Source organism: Malaclemys terrapin, chromosome 6 (assembly GCF_027887155.1).
Source record: "Malaclemys terrapin pileata isolate rMalTer1 chromosome 6, rMalTer1.hap1, whole genome shotgun sequence".
In the NCBI taxonomy this organism is placed as follows: domain Eukaryota; kingdom Metazoa; phylum Chordata; order Testudines; family Emydidae; genus Malaclemys; species Malaclemys terrapin.
Genome location: NC_071510.1, coordinates 64,281,700 through 64,302,605, shown reverse-complemented (window position 1 = coordinate 64,302,605; position 20,906 = coordinate 64,281,700). Strand labels below are relative to the sequence as shown.

At 41.7% G+C, this 20,906-nt stretch overlaps 1 protein-coding gene across 5 annotated transcripts in view; it reads right to left on the bottom strand.

Moving 5' to 3' along the window:
• The window catches only part of EPB41L4A (erythrocyte membrane protein band 4.1 like 4A), a 211,469-nt gene that overhangs the window by 53,828 nt on the left and 136,735 nt on the right, over positions 1-20,906 (bottom strand). For all 5 annotated transcript variants that reach the window (XM_054031887.1, XM_054031883.1, XM_054031884.1 and 2 more), the window contains 3 exons: positions 20,443-20,534; positions 17,717-17,794; positions 13,589-13,710 (listed from right to left, as the gene is read on the bottom strand). In XM_054031887.1, the coding sequence (XP_053887862.1) occupies positions 13,589-13,710; positions 17,717-17,794; positions 20,443-20,534 (292 nt within the window). The remainder of the gene's footprint in view (positions 1-13,588; positions 13,711-17,716; positions 17,795-20,442; positions 20,535-20,906) is intronic.

Sequence of the window (20,906 nt, the reverse complement as noted above, 5' to 3'; positions counted from 1 at the left end):
AATGCTACTCAGGTTGCCTGTGCTCTAGTGAAATGGGCCCTCGTCCTGTCCAGGGGAGTGAAATGCATCAACTGATAGTAAAGGAGGCTACAGCCAGAAATCCACTTATAGAGTCTCTGAGCAGATATTGTTGGTCTCTGTGCTCACTCCACTATAGCAACAAATAGTCTAGATGATTTTGTAAATGGTTTCGTTCTTTGCAGGTAGATTGCCAATGCTCGTCTGACATTGGGAGAGTGAAGTCTCCTCTTCTTCCTGGAGGTATGAGGTTTTGGGAAGAACACCATTAAGTGGATCAATTAGTTTATGTGGGAATTTGCAAATTACCTTTGGGATGAATTTCAGGTGGAGACAAAGGATACGTTCTCTTTATGAAATGTAGCCTATAGAGTTTAGCCATGACGGCCTCCAGCTCATCCACTCTCCTGACCGACCTAATGTCAACTAGGAAGGTGACCTTCATAGACAGGTGGGACATAAAGCACACGTCCAATGGTTCAAAAGGTGGCCCAGTAAGTGTTGAAAGTAGGAGATTGAGGTCCCACTGTGGTGCCGGCTTCACTACTTCCTAGTCAGACCCTTCAGAATCTAGTTGTTACTGAGTGAGTAAAAATAAAATAGTCACCTACTGGAGGATGGAATGGACTGATTGCGCTAGATGAACCCGCAATAAGCTAATAGACAGACCCAATGTCTTGAGAGTGAGGAGATAGTCTAAAACAGCAGGAATACCTGCAACCCCCGATGATAACTGCTCCTGGTGCACCCAAGTAGAGAAATCCACCTGGCTAGATAACATTTTCTGGTAGAATCTTTCCTGCTGTAATTAAAAATAGATCGAACAGCCTCCAAACAGGAATGCTCTAGGTCTGATGCCCATCCAAATACCAAGCCATGAGGTGAAGAGATTCTGGGCTGGGATGTCTAATCCTGCCATTCTCCTGAGTTAGCAGGTCCAGGAAGGACTGAATGCTGATGGGTTGACAGATTGACATTTGTAGGAGGACTGCAAATTTGAACTGTCTGGGCCAAAAGGGTGAGATGAGAATGACTTGTGCTTTGTTGTGACAAATCTTCCATAGATCCTGGGGTATTAGTGGGATGGGAAGGCATACCTAAAGTGGCCTGTCCAGGACAGTGGGAGGGCATTGCCCCTTGAGTCCTGACCTTGTGCTTCTCTGGAACAATATGTTGAACTTCTTGTTCATAAAATCATAGAAAGGTACGGCCGGATAGGACCCCTTGAGGTCAGCTAATCCAGCCCCCTGCACTGAGGCAGGACCAAGTACACCTGAGAACTGATTGTCTAACCACTTCTTAAAAACCTCCAATGATGAGAATTCCACACTCTCCCTTGGTAACCGATTCCAGTGCTACTAAACTATCCTTATACTTAGAAAGTTTTTCCTAATATCTAACCTAAATCTCCCTTGCTGCACATTAAGCCCAGTACTGCTTGTCCTACCTTCAGTGGACGTGGAGAACAATTGATCACCATCCTCTTTATGACAGACCTTAACATATTTGAAGACTATTATCAGGTAGCCCCCAGTCTTCTTTTCTCAAGACTAAACACGCTCAGATTTTTTTAACGTTTCCTCATAGGTCAGGTTTTCTAGACCTTTTATCATTTTTGTTGCTCTCTTGTGGACTCTCTCCAGTGTATTCACATCTGTGAGTGAGCCAGACTTGTTGAATATGGAGATACAGCCTGGTGAACAACATTGTCGGGGCCAGGCCTTGGACAGCCTGTGTGCATCAGTCAGTTACCAAGTTATGGTCAGGAGACGAATAGTTGGGTCAGGGTCAGGCACCAAGTTGCAGGTGGGAGGCAAGTCGCAGAGTTGGGGTTGAGCTGGGAATTCAGGGTCAGGAACCAGGGGACTGACTGCAGGAAAGTAACAGAGTTGGGAATGAACCAGGGTCAGAAGCTGGAGTCAAGGATTCACAGTGAGGCAAGTTCAGGAACAGAAGCAAGTAGTTGGTCTGCATCATTGTTGAGACAGCTCCCCATGATGTCTTCCTGGTAGCTATACCAACTTGAGGCAATCAGTGGGCTACAGGGGACTGCCACTCAGGCCCCAGTGGGCGGTACTTCCTGAAGTGTCTAGCTTCACAGGGTCCTCCAGCAGAAACATAGGCTGAGCTTCCAATCACAATGTGGAAGTGTTCATGGCCCAGAACCCCCATGGTCCCAGATTCTAGTCCTGCAGGTTCTTACAGGCATTACCTAAATACAGGAGGCCATGTGGCCTAGCAAAGAAAGACAGACACAGACTGTCATTCAGGGTTTGAGAGTGACTCGGTTTATCAGACTGCTCCTGGTATGGAATTTGTCTACAGGGAGGAAGGCCCTTGCTGAGATCAAGTCTAGGTTTGCCCTATAAAGTCTATGAGATGCATGGGAGTCAGAGTAGACTTTTCCATGTTTATGCAGATTCCCAAGCATGCCATAAAGGACAAGGTTGCTGACTGAACTTCCAGATAGGATCTGCCTGTTAGAAGCCAGGTGTTTACATACGGGAAGATGGTGTAGCTGTTTCATCTCATCTCATCTCAGTGTGTTGCCACCACTGAGAAGGCCTTGGCGAAGATTCATAGATTCATAGATTATAGGACTGGAAGGGACCTCGAGAGGTCATCGAGTCCAGTCCCCTGCCCGCATGGCAGGACCAAATACTGTCTAGACCATCCCTGATAGACATTTATCTAACCTACTCTTAAATATCTCCAGAGATGGAGATTCCACAACCTCCCTAGGCAATTTGTTCCAGTGTTTAACCACCCTGACAGTTAGGAACTTTTTCCTAATGTCCAACCTAGACCTCCCTTGCTGCAGTTTAAACCCATTGTTTCTGGTTCTATCCTTAGAGGCTAAGGTGAACAAGTTCTCTCCCTCCTCCTTATGACACCCTTTTAGATACCTGAAAACTGCTATCATGTCCCCTCTCAGTCTTCTCTTTTCCAAACTAAACAAACCCAGTTCTTTCAGCCTTCCTTCATAGGTCATGTTCTCAAGACCTTTAATCATTCTTGTTGCTCTTCTTTGGACCCTTTCCAATTTCTCCACATCTTTTTTAAAATGCGGTGCCCAGAACTGGACACAATACTCCAGCTGAGGCCTAACCAGAGCAGAGTAGAGTGGAAGAATGACTTCTCGTGTCTTGCTCACAACACACCTGTTAATGCATCCCAGAATCATGTTTGCTTTTTTTGCAACAGCATCACACTGTTGACTCATATTTAGCTTGTGGTCCACTATAACCCCTAGATCCCTTTCTGCCGTACTCCTTCCTAGACAGTCTTTTCCCATTCTGTATGTGTGAAATTGATTTTTCCTTCCTAAGTGGAGCACTTTGCATTTGTCTTTGTTAAACTTCATCCTGTTTACCTCAGCCCATTTCTCCAATTTGTCCAGATCATTTTGAATTATGACCCTGTCCTCCAAAGTAGTTGCAATCCCTCCCAGTTTGGTATCATCCGCAAACTTAATAAGCGTACTTTCTATGCCAATATCTAAGTCGTTGATGAAGATATTGAACAGAGCCGGTCCCAAAACAGACCCCTGCGGAACCCCACTCGTTACGCCTTTCCAGCAGGATTGGGAACCATTAATAACAACTCTCTGAGTACGGTTATCCAGCCAGTTATGCACCCACCTTACAGTAGCCCCATCTAATTTGTATTTGCCTAGTTTATCGATAAGAATATCATGCGAGACCGTATCAAATGCCTTACTAAAGTCTAGGTATACCACATCCACCGCTTCACCCTTATCCACAAGGCTCGTTATCCTATCAAAGAAAGCTATCAGATCCTTGATACTGTTGCCAGACCGAACAGGAGCACCCTGAACTAGTAGTGTTCCTGTCCTATCAGAAACCTTCTGTGGGATGGGTGAAAGTCCACATGAAAATAAGCATCTTTCATGACAAGAGCTACAAACCATGTGTCTTTTTCCAAGGAGGGAATTACTGATGCCAATGTAACTATGCAAAATTTTAATTTGTGAATGAAATATTCAGCTGAGATAGGTCAAGAATGGGCCTCCATCCACCCTTTTTCTTAGGTACTATCAACAGCTGGAGTAGAACCTGTTTCCTTGATGCTGAGGTGGCACTTGTTCTATAGCGCCTCGCTCGAGGAGTGTCCAGCTCCTATTGGAGAAGCTCCTCATGAGTGTGGTGCTAAAGAGGGGCCAGGAAGGAGGTTTTGGAAGAGCTGGAGAAAAAATCTCGATGGTGTAACCAAAACGGATGATACCCATTTGTCTGTTGTTATAGCCCTCCAGTTACAGGCAAAGTATGCTAGGCACCACCTAGAAATGGGTGGGGATGGTATTATTGTTACGTCACAACCTTTGAGTGTCCTGTCAAAAGTAACCATTGACTGGTGGATGAAGTCGGGTGGCTGCTGTTGAGGTGGATGGGGCTGCATACTTTGCCCTTTGCATCCTTTGATGCTTCTGTGACAGTTCATATGATCACTGGTGGTAGAAATTATGATATGGTTCTGGATACAGAATGGACTCTTGAAAAATTGTTCTAACACTAATCCTACTGATATGATTTATCTGCCATTATTGGTGCTTAGATACTAAGGTAACAGGTATCTTGGAAACACCTTAGAGATATAGAATCCTTTCATATCTGAATAGCTGCAGTTTTTCCTCACCTTTTGACCAGTAAAATCTGAACTTTTTTTTTGCATTATCTTTCTGACAGGGTAGGTGTACGTGGTTTGATTTGCTTTTACAATAATTCTTATTATGTCAACTTCTGCTATGGAATATAAATAGATTATTCAGTTTTAAGAACCCTAAATTTAAATAACGAGGAGTCTTGCAGAATTGTTAACTCATGTCTGTTTTTTTTTATTAAACTCAGTCCCTTGACATTATCCGAATATAGTGTTTGTATTTAAACCCACTAATGAGGAGAGAGCATAGTGATACCAAAAGGAAAAAAACACTTTCTTGGAAGTTCATGCACTGTGCTGTATGTTATTAACCAGAAATATTGAAACTCGATGGATTTTTATATGTGTATGTTTTAGAAATACCCAAGGTAATTAGAACATAGTCTAGACAACGGGTTGACAAGTTTAATTTTTAAATTGGAACTATCTGTTAAATAAAAACATTAAATATTGTCCTAAACCAATAGTCTCCTGAGTTTACTTTTTCTCTCAACCACATATATATATATATATATATATATATATATATATATATATATATATATATATATAATGTAAAAATAGCCAAATCAACATTTTATCAAAATTTGTACTAAAACAAAAAAGCGAAGTTAGGAAAGAATTTCAGATCTTTTTGAATGTCATTTTACAAAAGGTAAAAACGTTACAGTTTATAGAAGTGTCAATTATAAAATGACCACATTTTCAAAATCAAGAACTAGGACCTTTCTGTGGCAACATTTTTTAGGTTTACAAACTAATCATACAAAACACTTTTTAATGACTTCTGGTACTGCTACTTACTCAACAATAGGATATTCCAGTAGCTAACTTTTCTAAATACAACGCTGAGTAAATTTTGTTAACATTCACTTTGAGCAAAAGAACAGCTTTAATAGTTTTCATCCTCATTAAACTTTTCTCTTTACTCCAACATTGTTCATCACACTGAACACTCAGTCTTGAACAAACATTTTGTAGTTATTAAAAAAACATTTTGACTGATTAAATGAAAAAAACACTTCAGTCATCACAAAAGAAGTTCCCAGGAAACTGGGACATCATATCAAAAAGAGGACTGTCCCAATTTTACCAGGACTGCAACTATAATCAGAGAATTTCCATGGCACAAAATAAGAGTCTGGTAAAACTAGTTCTGCCATTGTAAGACGGAGATATTCTGAATGATTCTGAGTCCCATATCAGTATTACGCCAGCATAACTCCATTGGAGTTTCTCTTCATTTTCACAGGGGTAGGTGAAAAGATAATGAGGCCTTTTCTGCTAAGTACTTATCTGAATTGGGGAAGTGTCTGAAATATGGATCTGGATACAGTGACTACTCAGAGATCATGATCAAAATGTGATTTCCTAAATCACCTATCATCTCAGAATCTCACTCTACATACTACTGAGTACATCCTATGGTAAGAGAACTCAAGTGAAACAAAGTGGCTCCGTCATCTATACCCACTGTTGTCAAATCTCATGATTTCATCATGAGTGTCATGTTATTTGGTATTTTTCTTAAACCCACAGCTTCTGGAGACATGTTCTTCCATGAGAATCTCAGTATTCCTTTAAAAAAATAGTTCTCCCCATACCTGCAGAGAAAAGCTTGAAAATCTGACCTGAGTGTATCCTACAGGCTCAAAAATCAGAAGGCTAATATAAAAAACTCAACACCTATTATATTTGTAAAAAATCTTTATTTTTAAGACAATGTCATGATTTGTTGGAGCCTGACTAATGATTTTGAATGTTTGGGGTTGACAATACTGCATACAAGAAATGAGATGTGCCCTGCAGTATCCCATGATAATATATAGTCCTCTCAGGTGAGGGACTTTGCCTGCATAGGTGTTTGCACAATGCCCTGATCCTGACAAGACAAGGTATGGTACAGCAACATAAATATTAATGGCCTGATCTTCCAGACCGCACCTAACCTAGGCTGCTCCTAAATCAGAATGGTAGCATTTTACACCCACTACTTTGCACAAGTGTAAACATCTGTGCAAGGCACTAGTGAATCAGGTCCTAAAGAAATAATAATAATAATTTACTGGAAACTATGCATTTTCATTATTGAGTAAACCAGAATCTTTGGGTAGCAGTAGATGGGGTCATATAAACATTGTCCCAGGAAGAATACTCCTAAGGAACTCTTATAATTGAACACTTAACAAAAAGGATAAATAACCTTTTCATCAGACAAATGCATCTAGTCTCCAGCATTTTGAACGCTGCACAAAATGCTATTCTGATCACAATAGAATGCTACAGAACAATGAGGGATCCTGAACACTGCTCCACTGGTGGCGTTTATGATTTATAACCAGAGCAAATTTTAACTGTAACCCTTTCCCAACTAAATTAAACCAGAAAGTGAATAAGAGAACAGCACAGTCAGCTATTCATACCGCAGACTTCAGCCTATGAAAGAAACTCTCCAAACCTAACACCAAATTAGAAAATTAACCTTGCCTGTTTGGTGCTAGCAGCCTGGAGTGCCAATTAAGTTTGTATGAGTGTTTAGCGAGGAGAAAACCAGATTTGCAGATTCTAAGGATAAAGAAAAAAAATGTGTTTTTTCTCTCTTTTTTAAATTGAAGTACAGTGATTAATGTTTATATTACACTCTTTGGAATTTTACTAAAGTGTTATGGCTCCAAATTCCAAAGTAGAAAAAAATCTAATAGACAATCTATGTAGTAAATGAACAAACACTGGTTAGTGGTAAACATTAACTACTGTGGTCAAACATGGGCCATTTATTTCTCTAAAAATCCATGACTTAAAGTTTTATAGAAAAAAATATTATATAGAAAATCAACACAAGGCCTTGATTCTGCACTCATTTATACTGGTGAAAATCACAGTAACTCCAGTGGAGACAATGAAGATACATTGGTTTCATCTCAGTGTAATGGGAGATCTAAATAAGGTTTTATCCTTAGCTCATACGTCATAGATTACAAGTATCTAGCATATGTTTAGAGCACCCAAATCTCCTAATGTGTCTTGGCTACTAGCTTTTTATGTGTTGCAGTAAACCAGATAATGAAAAAGCCTCCTGTTATTCACTTTAATGGAACAGATACACATCAAATACATAGAGATTAAAGCTTCCTTGACTGATTTTTCTCTAATACCTGAATGGCTGACATATGTAACATTTTAAGTAAGGGATAATAAGAGGGATGCTTTTGTACAACGTTAATCTTGTTCCTGGGAAGATAATCTGCCAGGCCAAAATCAAACTGTCTATCCCATCAAGAGAACCAGATCATTTCTAATGAATATTTTTAGAAATAAATCTAAAGTTCCCCTCTCTTCACTATGTACACCCCCTCCCCCAGATTTCCATTTTAAGCCCCAAATATATTTAACAAGCACACACAAAAATTAAATGTTTCCATCATTATCCTCTCAGCATCTGCTCCCACTCTTAATACGGGGTTCAGTCACTGGCTGCCATGCTAATGAGTTTAGGCCCATGTGATAATGGGCCAATGTAACAAGGAAGTACTATGAGCTTCTCAGTGTTACATAGGATAGCTAACCCTATCATTACAGTGGTGAGAACAACGGGAGATGGACAATATGTGATAAATTCAATGTTTTTCTATAATCAGCCGTGACAATCAGCACGGGGCCACTAAAGGAACTGGGGGTGGCTGGTGGCAGAAAACATTATTTTTATGAGCTAAGGGAGGGAGTAGGGATTTTAAGGGCTACACTGTGTGATTTACACACAGTCCCAATTTGGAAGGAATGTGGAGCAGACCCCTCCCAAGGGGAACTCCAGAATAGATTGTGGCTCAGGAAACACAGTCCCATCCAGAACTCCCAGGTGTATGGGGGAGTATGCATAGTGCACCATCCCTAGGCCTGGCTCTCCATCCTCGCTCCCCTTAATACTCCCCCAGCACAGGAGCTCTGACTGTGCCTATCCCTTGTACAGGGGGACACAAGCACCAGGCAAAAATCTAGCCCTAAATTCAGCTAATTGAGCTGGCTGCAGAAAGGAAAGGGTTTGGTTTTTTTTAATTAATTTAAATAGATTTTTGTAGTGTTAAAAAGCAGGTGATCTATTGAGCCAGGAGGGAGAAAGAGGGAAATTACAGGAGGTATCTTCTTGTACTGAGTAAGAACTATGTGCAAGAAATGACTTGGAGATCTTTTTGGGAAATATCATTCTGTTTTCTTTGATTTAAAAAAATAAAGCAAAAGTTAAACCATCCCCAGCAGGCTGCTAACATAAACGGTGCTTGGCACAAAACGCTTTAAGGAATGTATAATTCATATGAGGAGACAGGCAAAATCAAGTCAAATAAATCAGTGTAAAATGCTGAGCAATGCATGTTTAATTCTATTACGCCACACCAGAAAATATAATACTATGAATGGTTAGTTATGACAACAACTGGTACAATTCTAACTATCCTAAAAAATTGTATTTATTTTAATAAGCTATGTCATATTACTCTCCCTGATACTTTAAGCATGGGAAGCTTTAAATAGCTCATAACACTACTTCATCCTACCAAGCTCATCTCCTAAATCAGAATTATTCTGTAGGATTTAAAGTCTGCTATGAGCTCATATTTTTATCAAATGATGCATAATATGAATCAAGTGAGGCAGAATTGATTTACTGGGTTAACTGGACTCAACACGATTACATTCAAGAAAGAGTCTATGTGAAAAGTGTAGGTTTTATACCAATGAGATGTAGTAGAGCCTGTCATACTCCAGCATGAAGAGAGAAACATTAACCAGCCCTCAACCTCTGAAAATCTTTTTAAACATAGAAAGCAGGCTAACCTTATTTATCAATGTATATGCCCATATGCAAAATGAGGTTTCAAACAGATACTCATTTATATGCAAGAATGTTACAAGTGTCAGGACAGCCTGTCAGAGGAACATGCATGTCTTTCTTTTGTAATGCTTCTTGCTCTCCATGGAGAACATTCTGGCTCTCTCCCCTTTCCCAAGAGGTTAAGTGACATATGCAACACTTATTCGTTTTTGTGGATAGTCATTTAGAAGTAAGGCATACCCATCAACAGAAAGTGGCTGCACTTCTGGGACTCATTTGGTGACAAATGGCTTACTTAGGGTTACCATATTTTAAGTGTCCAAAAAGAGGATACTCCATGGGCCCCGCCCCTGCCCCAACTCCACCCCTTCCCAGACCTGCCCCAACTCCGCCCCCTCCCCTGGACGCTTTGCCCCCCCTCGCCTCCCCCTCCCCTGCTTCCCGCGAACATTTGATTCGCGGGACGCCTGAAGCAGCAGGCAAGCTGGGGCGGGGGGGCGCGGCCCAGTTTGGCCCCCCCGGCCGAGCGGCTCCCTTTGGCGGCTGGCCGGACGGCCGGCCCAGGCCAAGAGGCTCTGGCCCCGGCGTCTCCCGCCCAGCTTGTCTCGGGCCCTAGCCAAGCTCCGCCGGCCCCCAAACCCGGCCCCGCACCGCCGGCTCCAGCCCCCGGCCCCGGGCCAAGCACCGCTGCCTCCGGGCCGAGCACCACCGGCCCCCGGCTCCGCACCGCCCAGCCCAGCCCACAGCCGAGCACGGCCCCGCCCCCCCGGCCCCGCACCGCCAGCCCCCGGCCCCCGGCTCTGCATTGCTGGCCCCGGCCCCCGGCTCCGCACCACCAGCCGAGCACCGCCGGCCCCCGGCCGAGCACCGCCGGTCCCTCCCTCCCTATTTTCCCGGACATGTCCGGCTTTTGGGGGGATTTCCCCCCGGACAGGGATTTGAGGCCCAAAAAGCCGGATAGGTCCGGGAAAATCCAGACGTATGGTAACCCTAGACCGTTTACTGAGTACACAAGTTAAATTAAAAATAAAATAATCTACACTTCGGTGCATGGGAAAGAGGCTATAGACATATGCATGTATAAGTGGACATGGGGAAAAAGCTTTTTTTATTTAAATTTGTGAGCTACAAAATTTTGTAAGTCAGCAAAAGAACACAGATATGCACTGCTTGTGGAATTTTGCACATCACTACAGGCAAACAAAAACAGACTAGGTTTCAGTTTCCTCACAACCATAGAAAAATGACAGCAACTATCAATGAGCACCTAAATCTGCCGTTGAAACAATAAAGAGTAGTAAAGAATACAAGACACTCAAGTGCTCATACTAAACAGATACTGGAGATTTATGTTACAGCTGACAGGATCACTCACTGAGTAGCCATGCACTTTTCTGCAAAATGAGAGGAGAGAGATAAGGCAGGAAATGAAATCCATTTCAGACTATCAACAGAAATACTGAATAGTGCAACTGAATGGATGTCTATGCCAAATGTTGTATGCAGTGTTATGTAGCCATGTTGGTCCCAGAATATGAGAGAGACAAGATGGGTGAGGTAATATATTTTATTGGAGAAGGTGGGTGAGGTAATATTTATATTGGTCCACCTTGTCTTTCAAAGTTCATCAGCGTCCTAATGCCATTTTCAAAAAGCAAAAATCTGGCTATGTCTATACCATGAGCTAGAGATGCGATTGTCCTGGTCGTGTACACATACTCATGCTAGCTCTCATCAAGCTAGCATGAGTATAAATAGCCATGTACCCACGGTAGCACTCAGAACGGTAAAGTAGTTCCATCCCTTCCTGAGGGCTGCAACTAACAGGCACAGAGGGGGAAGTACTAACTTTTGCTTAAACATCAAACAGGTGAGACCTGTAACCAGCACAAAACATTCCTGGATCCAGGTAACTGCCTTTTGCATTCCATTCCAGGAGGCTGTAAGCTCCTTCATTAGAAGGAAATGATATTGAGAAAAGCCTATGAAGAAAATCTTTCAGGGTTTCCAGTGCAGTTTTCCCCTCTAACTCTTGTTTAATACAGGAGGGGAACATCTGTCCCATGATATGAATAGCTATATAAACAGATTAGGAAATAAATACATAACAATAATGATTATCATTTATATGGCACTACATTGGTAGGATTTTCAAAAGCTCTCCATGTTGGCCTGATTCTGTTCCCAAATCTACCACAGACTTCAATGGGAGCAAAGTAAAACCTATGCTGAGTGCTTTTAAAAATCCCACTCTATATATTTTAAGCATTTAGACATTAACTAATTAATACTCACAACCCCCTCATGCGAGGCAGGTACAATAGTAACCATTATTATCTCAATTCTGACAGTTGGGGCACTTGAGGCAGAGAGATTGATTGATTGATTTGCCCAAGACCACAGAGCCTGGTGGCAGAGCTAGGACTTGACCCCAGTTTCCTAGCTCCCAATCCATGCTCTAACCACTAGATAACTATTTAGGTAGTTAGTAAGATGTAAAAAGTATTCTCATAAAACATTACCATTCTATAAATGCAAACGATACAGGAATAAATTAAGATAATGACTCACTGGCATTTATTCCACGATCAAACTGTTGGATTTCAGAGTTGTTGGGATTCTGGCTTTTTGTTTGTTTTGGGGTTTGAGTTTTTTGTTTTGTTTTTTGTTCTCTTCAATATTTTTTCTTATTTTAGTGTTTCCTATTTTTTTCTATAAAAATCTTGTCAAATGTGAATGTACAAATATCAGAAAATGTAATGGAGAAAAGATGAAAATATTAAAGACAACATTAAGATTAAAAAGTAAAAAAATCTAAAATTTTACAACATTAGTATCAGTATAAGCTAGGTTTAAAAAACTGGGGCTCTTGAATGCCTCTAATATTTCAATTACCTTGTGATGAGAGGAAAACTTGGCTAAATTTTCAAGTATTATGGACTAAATCCTCAATCCTGCAAACACTTGTGCACATGTTTAATTTTATGCACATGGATAATCCTATTTAAATCAATGGAACTACTCATGCATGGAAAGTTAAGTACATGCATAAGTCCTCGTATGGATTGAGGCTTAAAATCTTAAAACCTATTGTTTCTATTACTAAAATTCAGGAACTATTTTTTATGTTGGGGCCCATTCCTATAGTCACCGCTTAGTCTTAAATGTCCCCACCTAGCTGCCAGATCTTCTAGCACCCCCCTGACATTTTGATAATGTAGTTATGAGTTTTCAACACACATAGCTAAAGCACACTGAAAATCCAAAGGAGGGTGGAAACTTAAATTCAATCTAACATCAAAATAAACGCCACAAGTTATGTTGGACTGGTTGGACTGTACTGGAGAGAAACAGTGAAGGGAAGAATCCTTGGGTGAAGCAGTGATGCATAATTCTGGGATCCCAGAGGCATTATGTAGGTCCAATGTTCTGCTTAGGACACAAGACCTTGTTCACGAAGTCTTTGGGCTTATCTACTTGGCCCCACATTTCGGACTACGGGGATATGAACTGCAGCGTACACTAGCATGCTGCACTGTAACTCCCCCATGTGGACACTACAAGCACAAACTAAAAGTTTGGGCTAATAAAGTCCTCTTTAAACAGGCCTTAAGTTAATGAGAACTAGGTATCTTTTCGTTTCCACCTGCAGCATCCACACAGGGGAGTTACAGTACAGCATACTAGGGTGAGCTGCAATTCATGCCCACATAGTCCGAACTGCAGAGTGCTATAAATATCGCAAAGAAAAGAAATTCTTTTTGATTACATGTTTTCAGGCTACTCTACTATACTGGTTATTTGAGTCTACAAAAACATACTTCTATCACTAATCCACACTCCTTTATCACTTTTATTCATAAAGTTGGAATTCTTAGCTCCAGTTAACGTGAGTATGTTTATGTCAGTCTAAAACAAAAATAGAAAACACATTTTAAAGAGAAACTTCAGGATACTGCAGTAATTTCAGCTTGATTTCCTGAAAACAGAGTGACTCATCTTTGGCCAAAGAAAAGGCTTCTCCTTAGACAAAATAAACAGAAGTGTTCAAATAGGGCTTACCAGTCTGTTGCATTTGTGTCTTTCTTTTTGGATAAGTCTTACTACGACTTCTTTCAACATTTTGGTCAGGCCGAGGAAGCTGGACAGAAGGTTCTCTGCTCATCTGCAAAGCTGTCCTGCCACTTGAAAATGCAACAAAATCAATATGATGGATAAATGGAAAATTGAGAAGTGAACCTTAAAGCAATTTAACATTTTTATTTAGAGAAATTATGCTGGGTTGGGACAGCACAGTGAATTAGTTATCAACCTGTTACCCATGGAACCTTGATTCAAGTTCTAATATTCCTGCTCACACAGCAGGTTGTGAAGTATTAACTACAATGCTATTCATTGTGATTTTGTTTCAAATCAAATCTTGGCACAACTGCCAACAGATCATGCCAATCTCTTCTGCTTTTGGTATTTTTCCAACTGAGTGTAAGGAAACAGTTCCAGAATCCACACAAAATGCTACTTTATTGAAAATTAAGACAGTAGCCAACACAGCTTGGCCTTTTTTGTGGCCTCACGATAACCTTTGAGCATGCAATTTTCTTAAGTAATTTGATTGCTGTAATTTTATTTCCTGAATTAATTTTTACAGTCATTTGTCTTACTAAAATATACCTTTAGCATTGCTCTGTTTGAGGCGACAAATGGCTGCCCTAATATTTCACATAATCAGAACGGGAAGGATAAAGTGACACCAAACTTGGTGCAGTGCCAGCCTGCAACAAGCCATTAACACAAAAAAATGATAGGACCTGATTTTCATTTATGCTAAGGCCCCTTTTCATTGCAAAAGGGACCTAACGGTGTGAGAAATTATATTTACACCCATTTTAAAGCTCTGTCACCCATGACTACACAGTGTAAAGCTGCCTTAGCGTAAATGTGAATTAGGCCATAGGTTGTAAATATATGCACTTGTTCCTGAAAAGCATATTGTGTTGTGTACCCAGTGCAGCTCTCAATTTTTCTTTTAGATATTAGGAAAAAAACAAAAATAATTAATTACAACCTAAGCATTCCTGTGTTTACAATAATTGAGAAAGATATTAAACATTTTCAGATTTAAACTGACAAAAAATTAAAATCTATAGTAGAGACAAGATTCATAACACACAATGAACAAATAAGGTAAATCTCCGTATCACAAAAAACTGTGGCTCCAATGTGGACCTATGTTATTGAACTGTTTTCAATAAAATTAAGTTACGCTTCCCCTTTCCCTGTAAAAAAACAAAACAAAACAAAAGCAGATGATAAGACTAAAAATTTATTCTATAATTTCTGGATTTAACCTTAAAGTGATATTAACCATTAATGACAAATGCAGGTTTAAACAAAACATCTGTGAATGAACAAATAAGATCTATTAATCAGATAGCACTACGAATTTTATTTGTTTTCTGCTGTCATACAATAAGATCAATTAAATACTAACATTATTTTACTAATAACACTAATACTATCTAACAGTATTTCAGTTTCAACAAAAATAAAATGCAGAGACTTAATTTTTTTTTATAGATCTCTCTTACATTTATTTTAAATTAAGGTTTTTGGAAATATCATTTCTAGCAATAATTCCCAGTTGCCACATCTGCAGTGCAATGATTTAAAAACACTCAGGCGCATTTCTAATGAGTGAAGAGCAATTATACTGTGTGTTAAACATTGTAATTAGTATTTGAGTTATGTGAACATCCATTTGGATGAACACTTTTTTTTTTTATTTCTTTAAACATCAGAAAATATATTTAAGGGGAAAAAACCATCAGAGTGGATCAAAGTATTACTGGTTTTAAGTTTCAAATTATTTTATTCTGCAGGCTAGCCAGAAAACATTAACAAATGTTATAGCTCTGCAACCATGTTAACCTTTGTAACCCTCCAACAGGAGCCTTCATTAATCCCCTTTGGGCAGCACCTAATCTAAACAACTAATCTGATAATGGGGAGTTGCTTACAAACTATCAGACTCCAAACAAACAAATATCCCAGAGGCTAACAAGAAAAGGTTATGACCCCTTCTCCTCAGGCATGGAATTATAGCTTCTGTTTTGAGCTTATATTATATATGCAGAAGTGCAGTTTTATTGTTGCCCCTCAATGATACAACCCACCCCCACCAACAAAAATCAAATAATAAAAAAGTGGGGTAGTGGGAATCAGATCTACAGTGTAAGCAAACAGCTGATGCTTTAAGCACATGAAGATGCTGTTAATTACAATTACCAGTATGCATTTAATGAAGCAACAGTTACTTAATCTCAAATACCAACCAATTAAATAATGTTCACTATCATACTGGTAACCAATATGCTTCAACTGTGCAGTAGCTGAACTTTAATGGGATAGTCCCAATCTTTTTTTAAATTCCAAATTATTAAAACACTAACCCATGTCTGGGGAAAACCCTTGTAAATCAACACAGCACAAGTAAGAATTCCTTTTTCCCTTCTGGTGATAAGAGAAGATTTTATCTGGAATGTTTAAAAAACATTTTTGCAGTCGACGACGACCCATTCCAAGAGGTGAATTCATTATCATCACCAGGCACCTTGGTAGGAGACTAGAGCACCAGGGGCAGAGATACTTAAGTGTGGCCAATTGCAACAAAAAAATGTTAAATCTCAGGCCATGGGTGTGATGGAGGCAAAGTTTCTTCTCCTACAGCAAAGCATCTGTCACATCACAATCAGCAGAACTGTTCCAGGCGGTGGACAGCCTGGGTCCTCTCTACTCCGGCACAGAATCAAGTATTTCTCATTGTGAGGAGCTTTCACTCCAGATTCATACATAAGATCACTCCAATAAGGAGTAGATTGGAAGCCCCTGTGGAGCCAGATCCTTCTCTACTAAGATTTTGGCCCTCATTTGTTAACTGAGGTTCTGGAGGTGCTTAAGACTTGAGGTTATAGGACTTATGATTTTAGGTTTGTGTTCCTGGGAGGCAGTGATAAGGAGACTGTACCGCATATTGTGACATTCAAACTTGGCCATGGTTTTTCATGAGTATGGTATAGTATAGTACTTAAGATTTGTATTGCACTTTCTGTTCAAATGTTTCTAAGCACCTCACAAAGATGAAAAAGTGTTTTTATCTCCCTTTGACAAATGGGGAAACTGACACTGAGGGTATGGCTACACTATAGGGACTATACTGGCATAGCTCCTTTGCCATAGCTATGCTGACAAAACCCCACACAGCATAGGTACAATCTACATTGATAGAAGGGGTTTTTACGCCAGTGTAGGAACAATAGCTCCCCAAACAATGGTAGCAAGGCTGACGGAAGCATTCTTCCATTGACCTCGCTGCATCTACACTGGGAGTTTGGTCAGCATAGCTACTTTGGTCAGTGGTGTGGATTTTTCACACTCTTGACTGATGTCACCAGGCCTGAGAAAAGTAAGTGGCCTGATTTCCAGAGGTGGTGAATACGTGCAGCTCACACAGAAGTTAATTGGAGCTGCAAGTGTTCGGCACTTCTGAAAATCCCACCATAGCTGATTTATTGAAAGTCACACAGCATATGTGGCAAAACTGGGTCTAAAGCACAGGTCCTCTGGCTCCAAATCTTGTGCCCCAACTATTAGACAAGGAAACCTTAAATTCACCAGGTGGGTTTGAGCTATCCCTAGCTTAAACAAAAAGCACCAGATCCTTAGCCCCACCATGGCTCATTTGTACTGCTCTGGCACCGCTAGGGGCTGTAAAGCTAGTTTAACTGGCCTCCTGAGGAATGTCCATAGTTGGTGGATTTCCCTATTGCTCTGTGCCATCCCTACTGCTAGATCTCTGCATAAGGATCGTGGCCAGGGTTCTTCTGTGCTCTGGTGGTCCACACTTGTTAAAACAGCCCCTTCAGGCCATGGACTGGGTGTAATTTAGAACATTCCTGAGGCTCCTCTATGTTGTGCTATGGGCTGAACCCCAGGGATCAGGGAGCCACAAAGGCAACCTTGGCCCCTGCCTCATTGCCTCCTTCCCAGTTCCTGCTTTGAGCACAGCTAAGTCAGACCAGAAAATCTGGCCCTACATCTCACATTGTTTAACCTGTGAAATGGAATGTTATTAACAGTTTTTCTAAGGGGAAATGATCTGAATGTAAAGATTTTAAGGTGAAATAGATTTACCTGTACCGATGTTTATAGCCTACAGATCCAAACTTGCTGAATTTTCTTGACAGAGAGTTTGACTCATTTTCTGGCATTCTACATTATTTTAAGAATAAAATGACACAGTAAAATTACATACACTCAAATATATAGTAAATAAACTACCGTAATTAATGTACATTTAAAATGGTTTTAGGATGATGCAATGCTATTATAAAAAAAAGTAATCTCCTCCGCTTGTAACAGAAGTTGTGGGCACAAATTTGCAGGTCCAAAAAGGGGAAACATGGCTCTTCTATAAGCTCCTCCTTATCCCCATGTCATGGCAGGCTCTCCCTGGGTGCTCCATGGGGCTCAGAGTTCCATGAATCCATGCAGGTGAGGCTAGATCTAGATGGACAGGTTCTTTCTGTGCCATCACACCCTTACCCAAACCCCACAGAATATCCCTGTGCAGAGTCCTGGGACCCAACAGCTGAGCCAGCATTCTGGTCATTTAAATACCAATTAATTCCCCCCAGGGTGAACCTAATTAATGGATTTGAACGGGCTGGGGGAGGACTAACAAGCAAATTGGTCTATTAACACAGACTGTATAAGAAGGCACAGGAGAGGGAGGCAGGCTAGCAGAGCCTGGAAAGGTCTCTGGGTAGCGAGATCTCTTCCCTCTCCTTGGCAAAGAACTGAGGAGAAACACACTATAAATAATTATTGTGTATGGATCAATAAGGTGGTGGGAAGAGCTAATGTAACTAAACTGCGCTTAGGTGTTTAACAACTGAAAGTCTCAGAGTCTGTGTAGACAGAACAGAAGACAGGAACAGGATGTTGCCCTGTCACAATCCCCATAAAAGTTAATGCTGACTGAGGGCATATCTACACTACACCAATGGGGAGCAGGAAGCCGATAGCCCAGGGGGTGTAGCCGGGCTCCCAGCAGGGAGATCTATGCCCAGAGTCCAGTTGGCTGCTGTGCTCCTGCCGGGGAATGGGGAGCCAAGAGCCTCGAAGGGGGGGCAGCTGGGTTCCCGACGGGGAGATCCGCACACAGAGTCCAGTCAGCTGCCATGCTTCTGATGGGGACCCAAGAGTTCGGGGCAAGCCAGGCTCCCAGCAAGGAGATCTGCACCCTGTGTCCAGTCAGCTGCCCTGTTCCCAGCAGGGAGCCGAGAAGCCGGTGTGACTGCCCCGTTCCTGGCGAAGAGCCCAGGCAGCAGCCCAGATCGGAGCAGGGAGCTGGGAGCCTGGGCAGCAGCCTGGCTGGGAGCCGGGAGCTGGAACACAGGGGGCAGCAGGGCTCCCTGTGAGGAGTGGGGAGCCCAGGCGGCAGCCTGAGCGGGAACCTGGGTGGCAGCCTGGCTTACAGCGGAGACCGGGCAGCAGCCTGGCTGGGGAGCTGGCTTTCTTGTTAATTTCATGGCTCCAGCAGAGCCCCCTGGAACATTCCTCTGCACCCCCCTAGGGTCCTGCCCCACAGTTTGGGGAACACAGGGCTACAGACAGGAACGCTGTGTTGCCCAAACTACACTGACATAAGCCCTATGCCTCTCGTGGAGATGAAGTTCTGATGTCGGCGTAGGATGGCACTTATATCGGCGGGAGCAAGGCTGTAGGGTATACACTGACATAGTTAGGTTTACGTGAGCTGCCTTAGGTCGATCTAATGCTGCAAGGCCTGAGGCACTGTTAACTTGTGCAAGTTCCTCCTTTGTAACGTGGATTACCCTTGAGTCATGCACTGGGATCAGCAGCTGATGGAGGAAGAGGGCCGGCAGCACAGCTCCCATATTAGCTGAGGAACAGGAGGCAGTACAAAGCTACAGGGTCTTGAATAGCCTTTGCCTCCTGTTACTCCCCCAAGTGCCATAGTTTTGGAGGTCCAAAGACCTTGCCACTTCTTTGGTGGTGGGAAAAACCCTGCAAACTTCTATCCCATGAAAGAATGGTGAATACATTCTGAGAGTGTGAAGTCATGGAGCTTCCTCATCTTTACACTGGGAGAACACATCTAAGTGAGCATTGTGCTCATTGTTGAGGGCATGTCAGTGTTGCAATATTATGAGGGCAGGACTTTCACAGGGGTTTGTAACACAACTGAACAAATTTGCTTCCAACTGAAACTTGCTTTGCACAGGGACATGCCCATATAATTTAAAGATGCATGCATAGAACTCAGGATTTGCTGTACGCTGTCATGCAGTACAACAGTGCAGCTTGTCCCTTTGAGGGCCCGGACACCTGGGGCCAACCTGCAATTTATCAGACACAAATGGGGAAGTGGCCAGGGAGCAGGGGTTCAGGTGTGCCTTACAGAGGGGCTGAGAGAGGTCAGTTGAGTGAGAACTACAGGAGGGAGGTGGGCTTCTGCAGTAGGCCCCGAAGCAGGGGGGATTGAAAGGAAGGGGGTTTCCCCTTTCCAGCACTGTGAGAGTCAAAGGGAAAAGCCTCTGGGAGCTACAGCCCAAGGTGAGCAGAGGAAATGCTTTTTGTGTTTGATGTTTTTGCCTACATTCTATAGTAGAAGAATAAAACTATGCCCGGAAAGAGACTTGGGCAGGGCATGTCTCACAGAGGAGCCCAGAATCAGGAGGGCATAAGAGTGGCTTAAGGCCACCGTAACCCCTCATCCCCTGTGCTGTGAGTCTGTGCTATGCTTCTGAGAGGTGCAGCAAGAATCTTAGCCAGCAAGTTTATCTTCTGTTGTCATAACATAGTAAAACCTTAATACCTTTATCTCCACTCACCTGAAGAACATATGGTGCTCTACACAGCATTTCCAAAGATGTTTGCATGTGGTTTTGTTACGTGCTTCAAAAAAGAAGGATGTTTCATTGCACTGAAATAAAAAGAGACAACATTACTATGAAAGATTCTTCCTATGGACTGGATTTTCACTTGCCGAACTACACGTTTGGGGCCTGATTCTCCTCTCCCTTGTGCCAGTATAAATCAGGAGAAACTTCACTGAGGTCAACAATGACATACTGGTGTATGTGAGAGAGAAGCAGGCCCTAGAAATGTATAAAACTTAATTTAAAATAGAATCAGAGAAACTACTTTGTTTGTCACTTCTGGTTTGATGTATTATATTACTAACAAGTATTTTACTAGCAAAAGCCCATATTTTTTCATATATTCTATTAGTGATGTTTTCTCAAACCACACCTTAAAAGGCCAATCAGAAGCACACATTTCACCCCAAAATAAT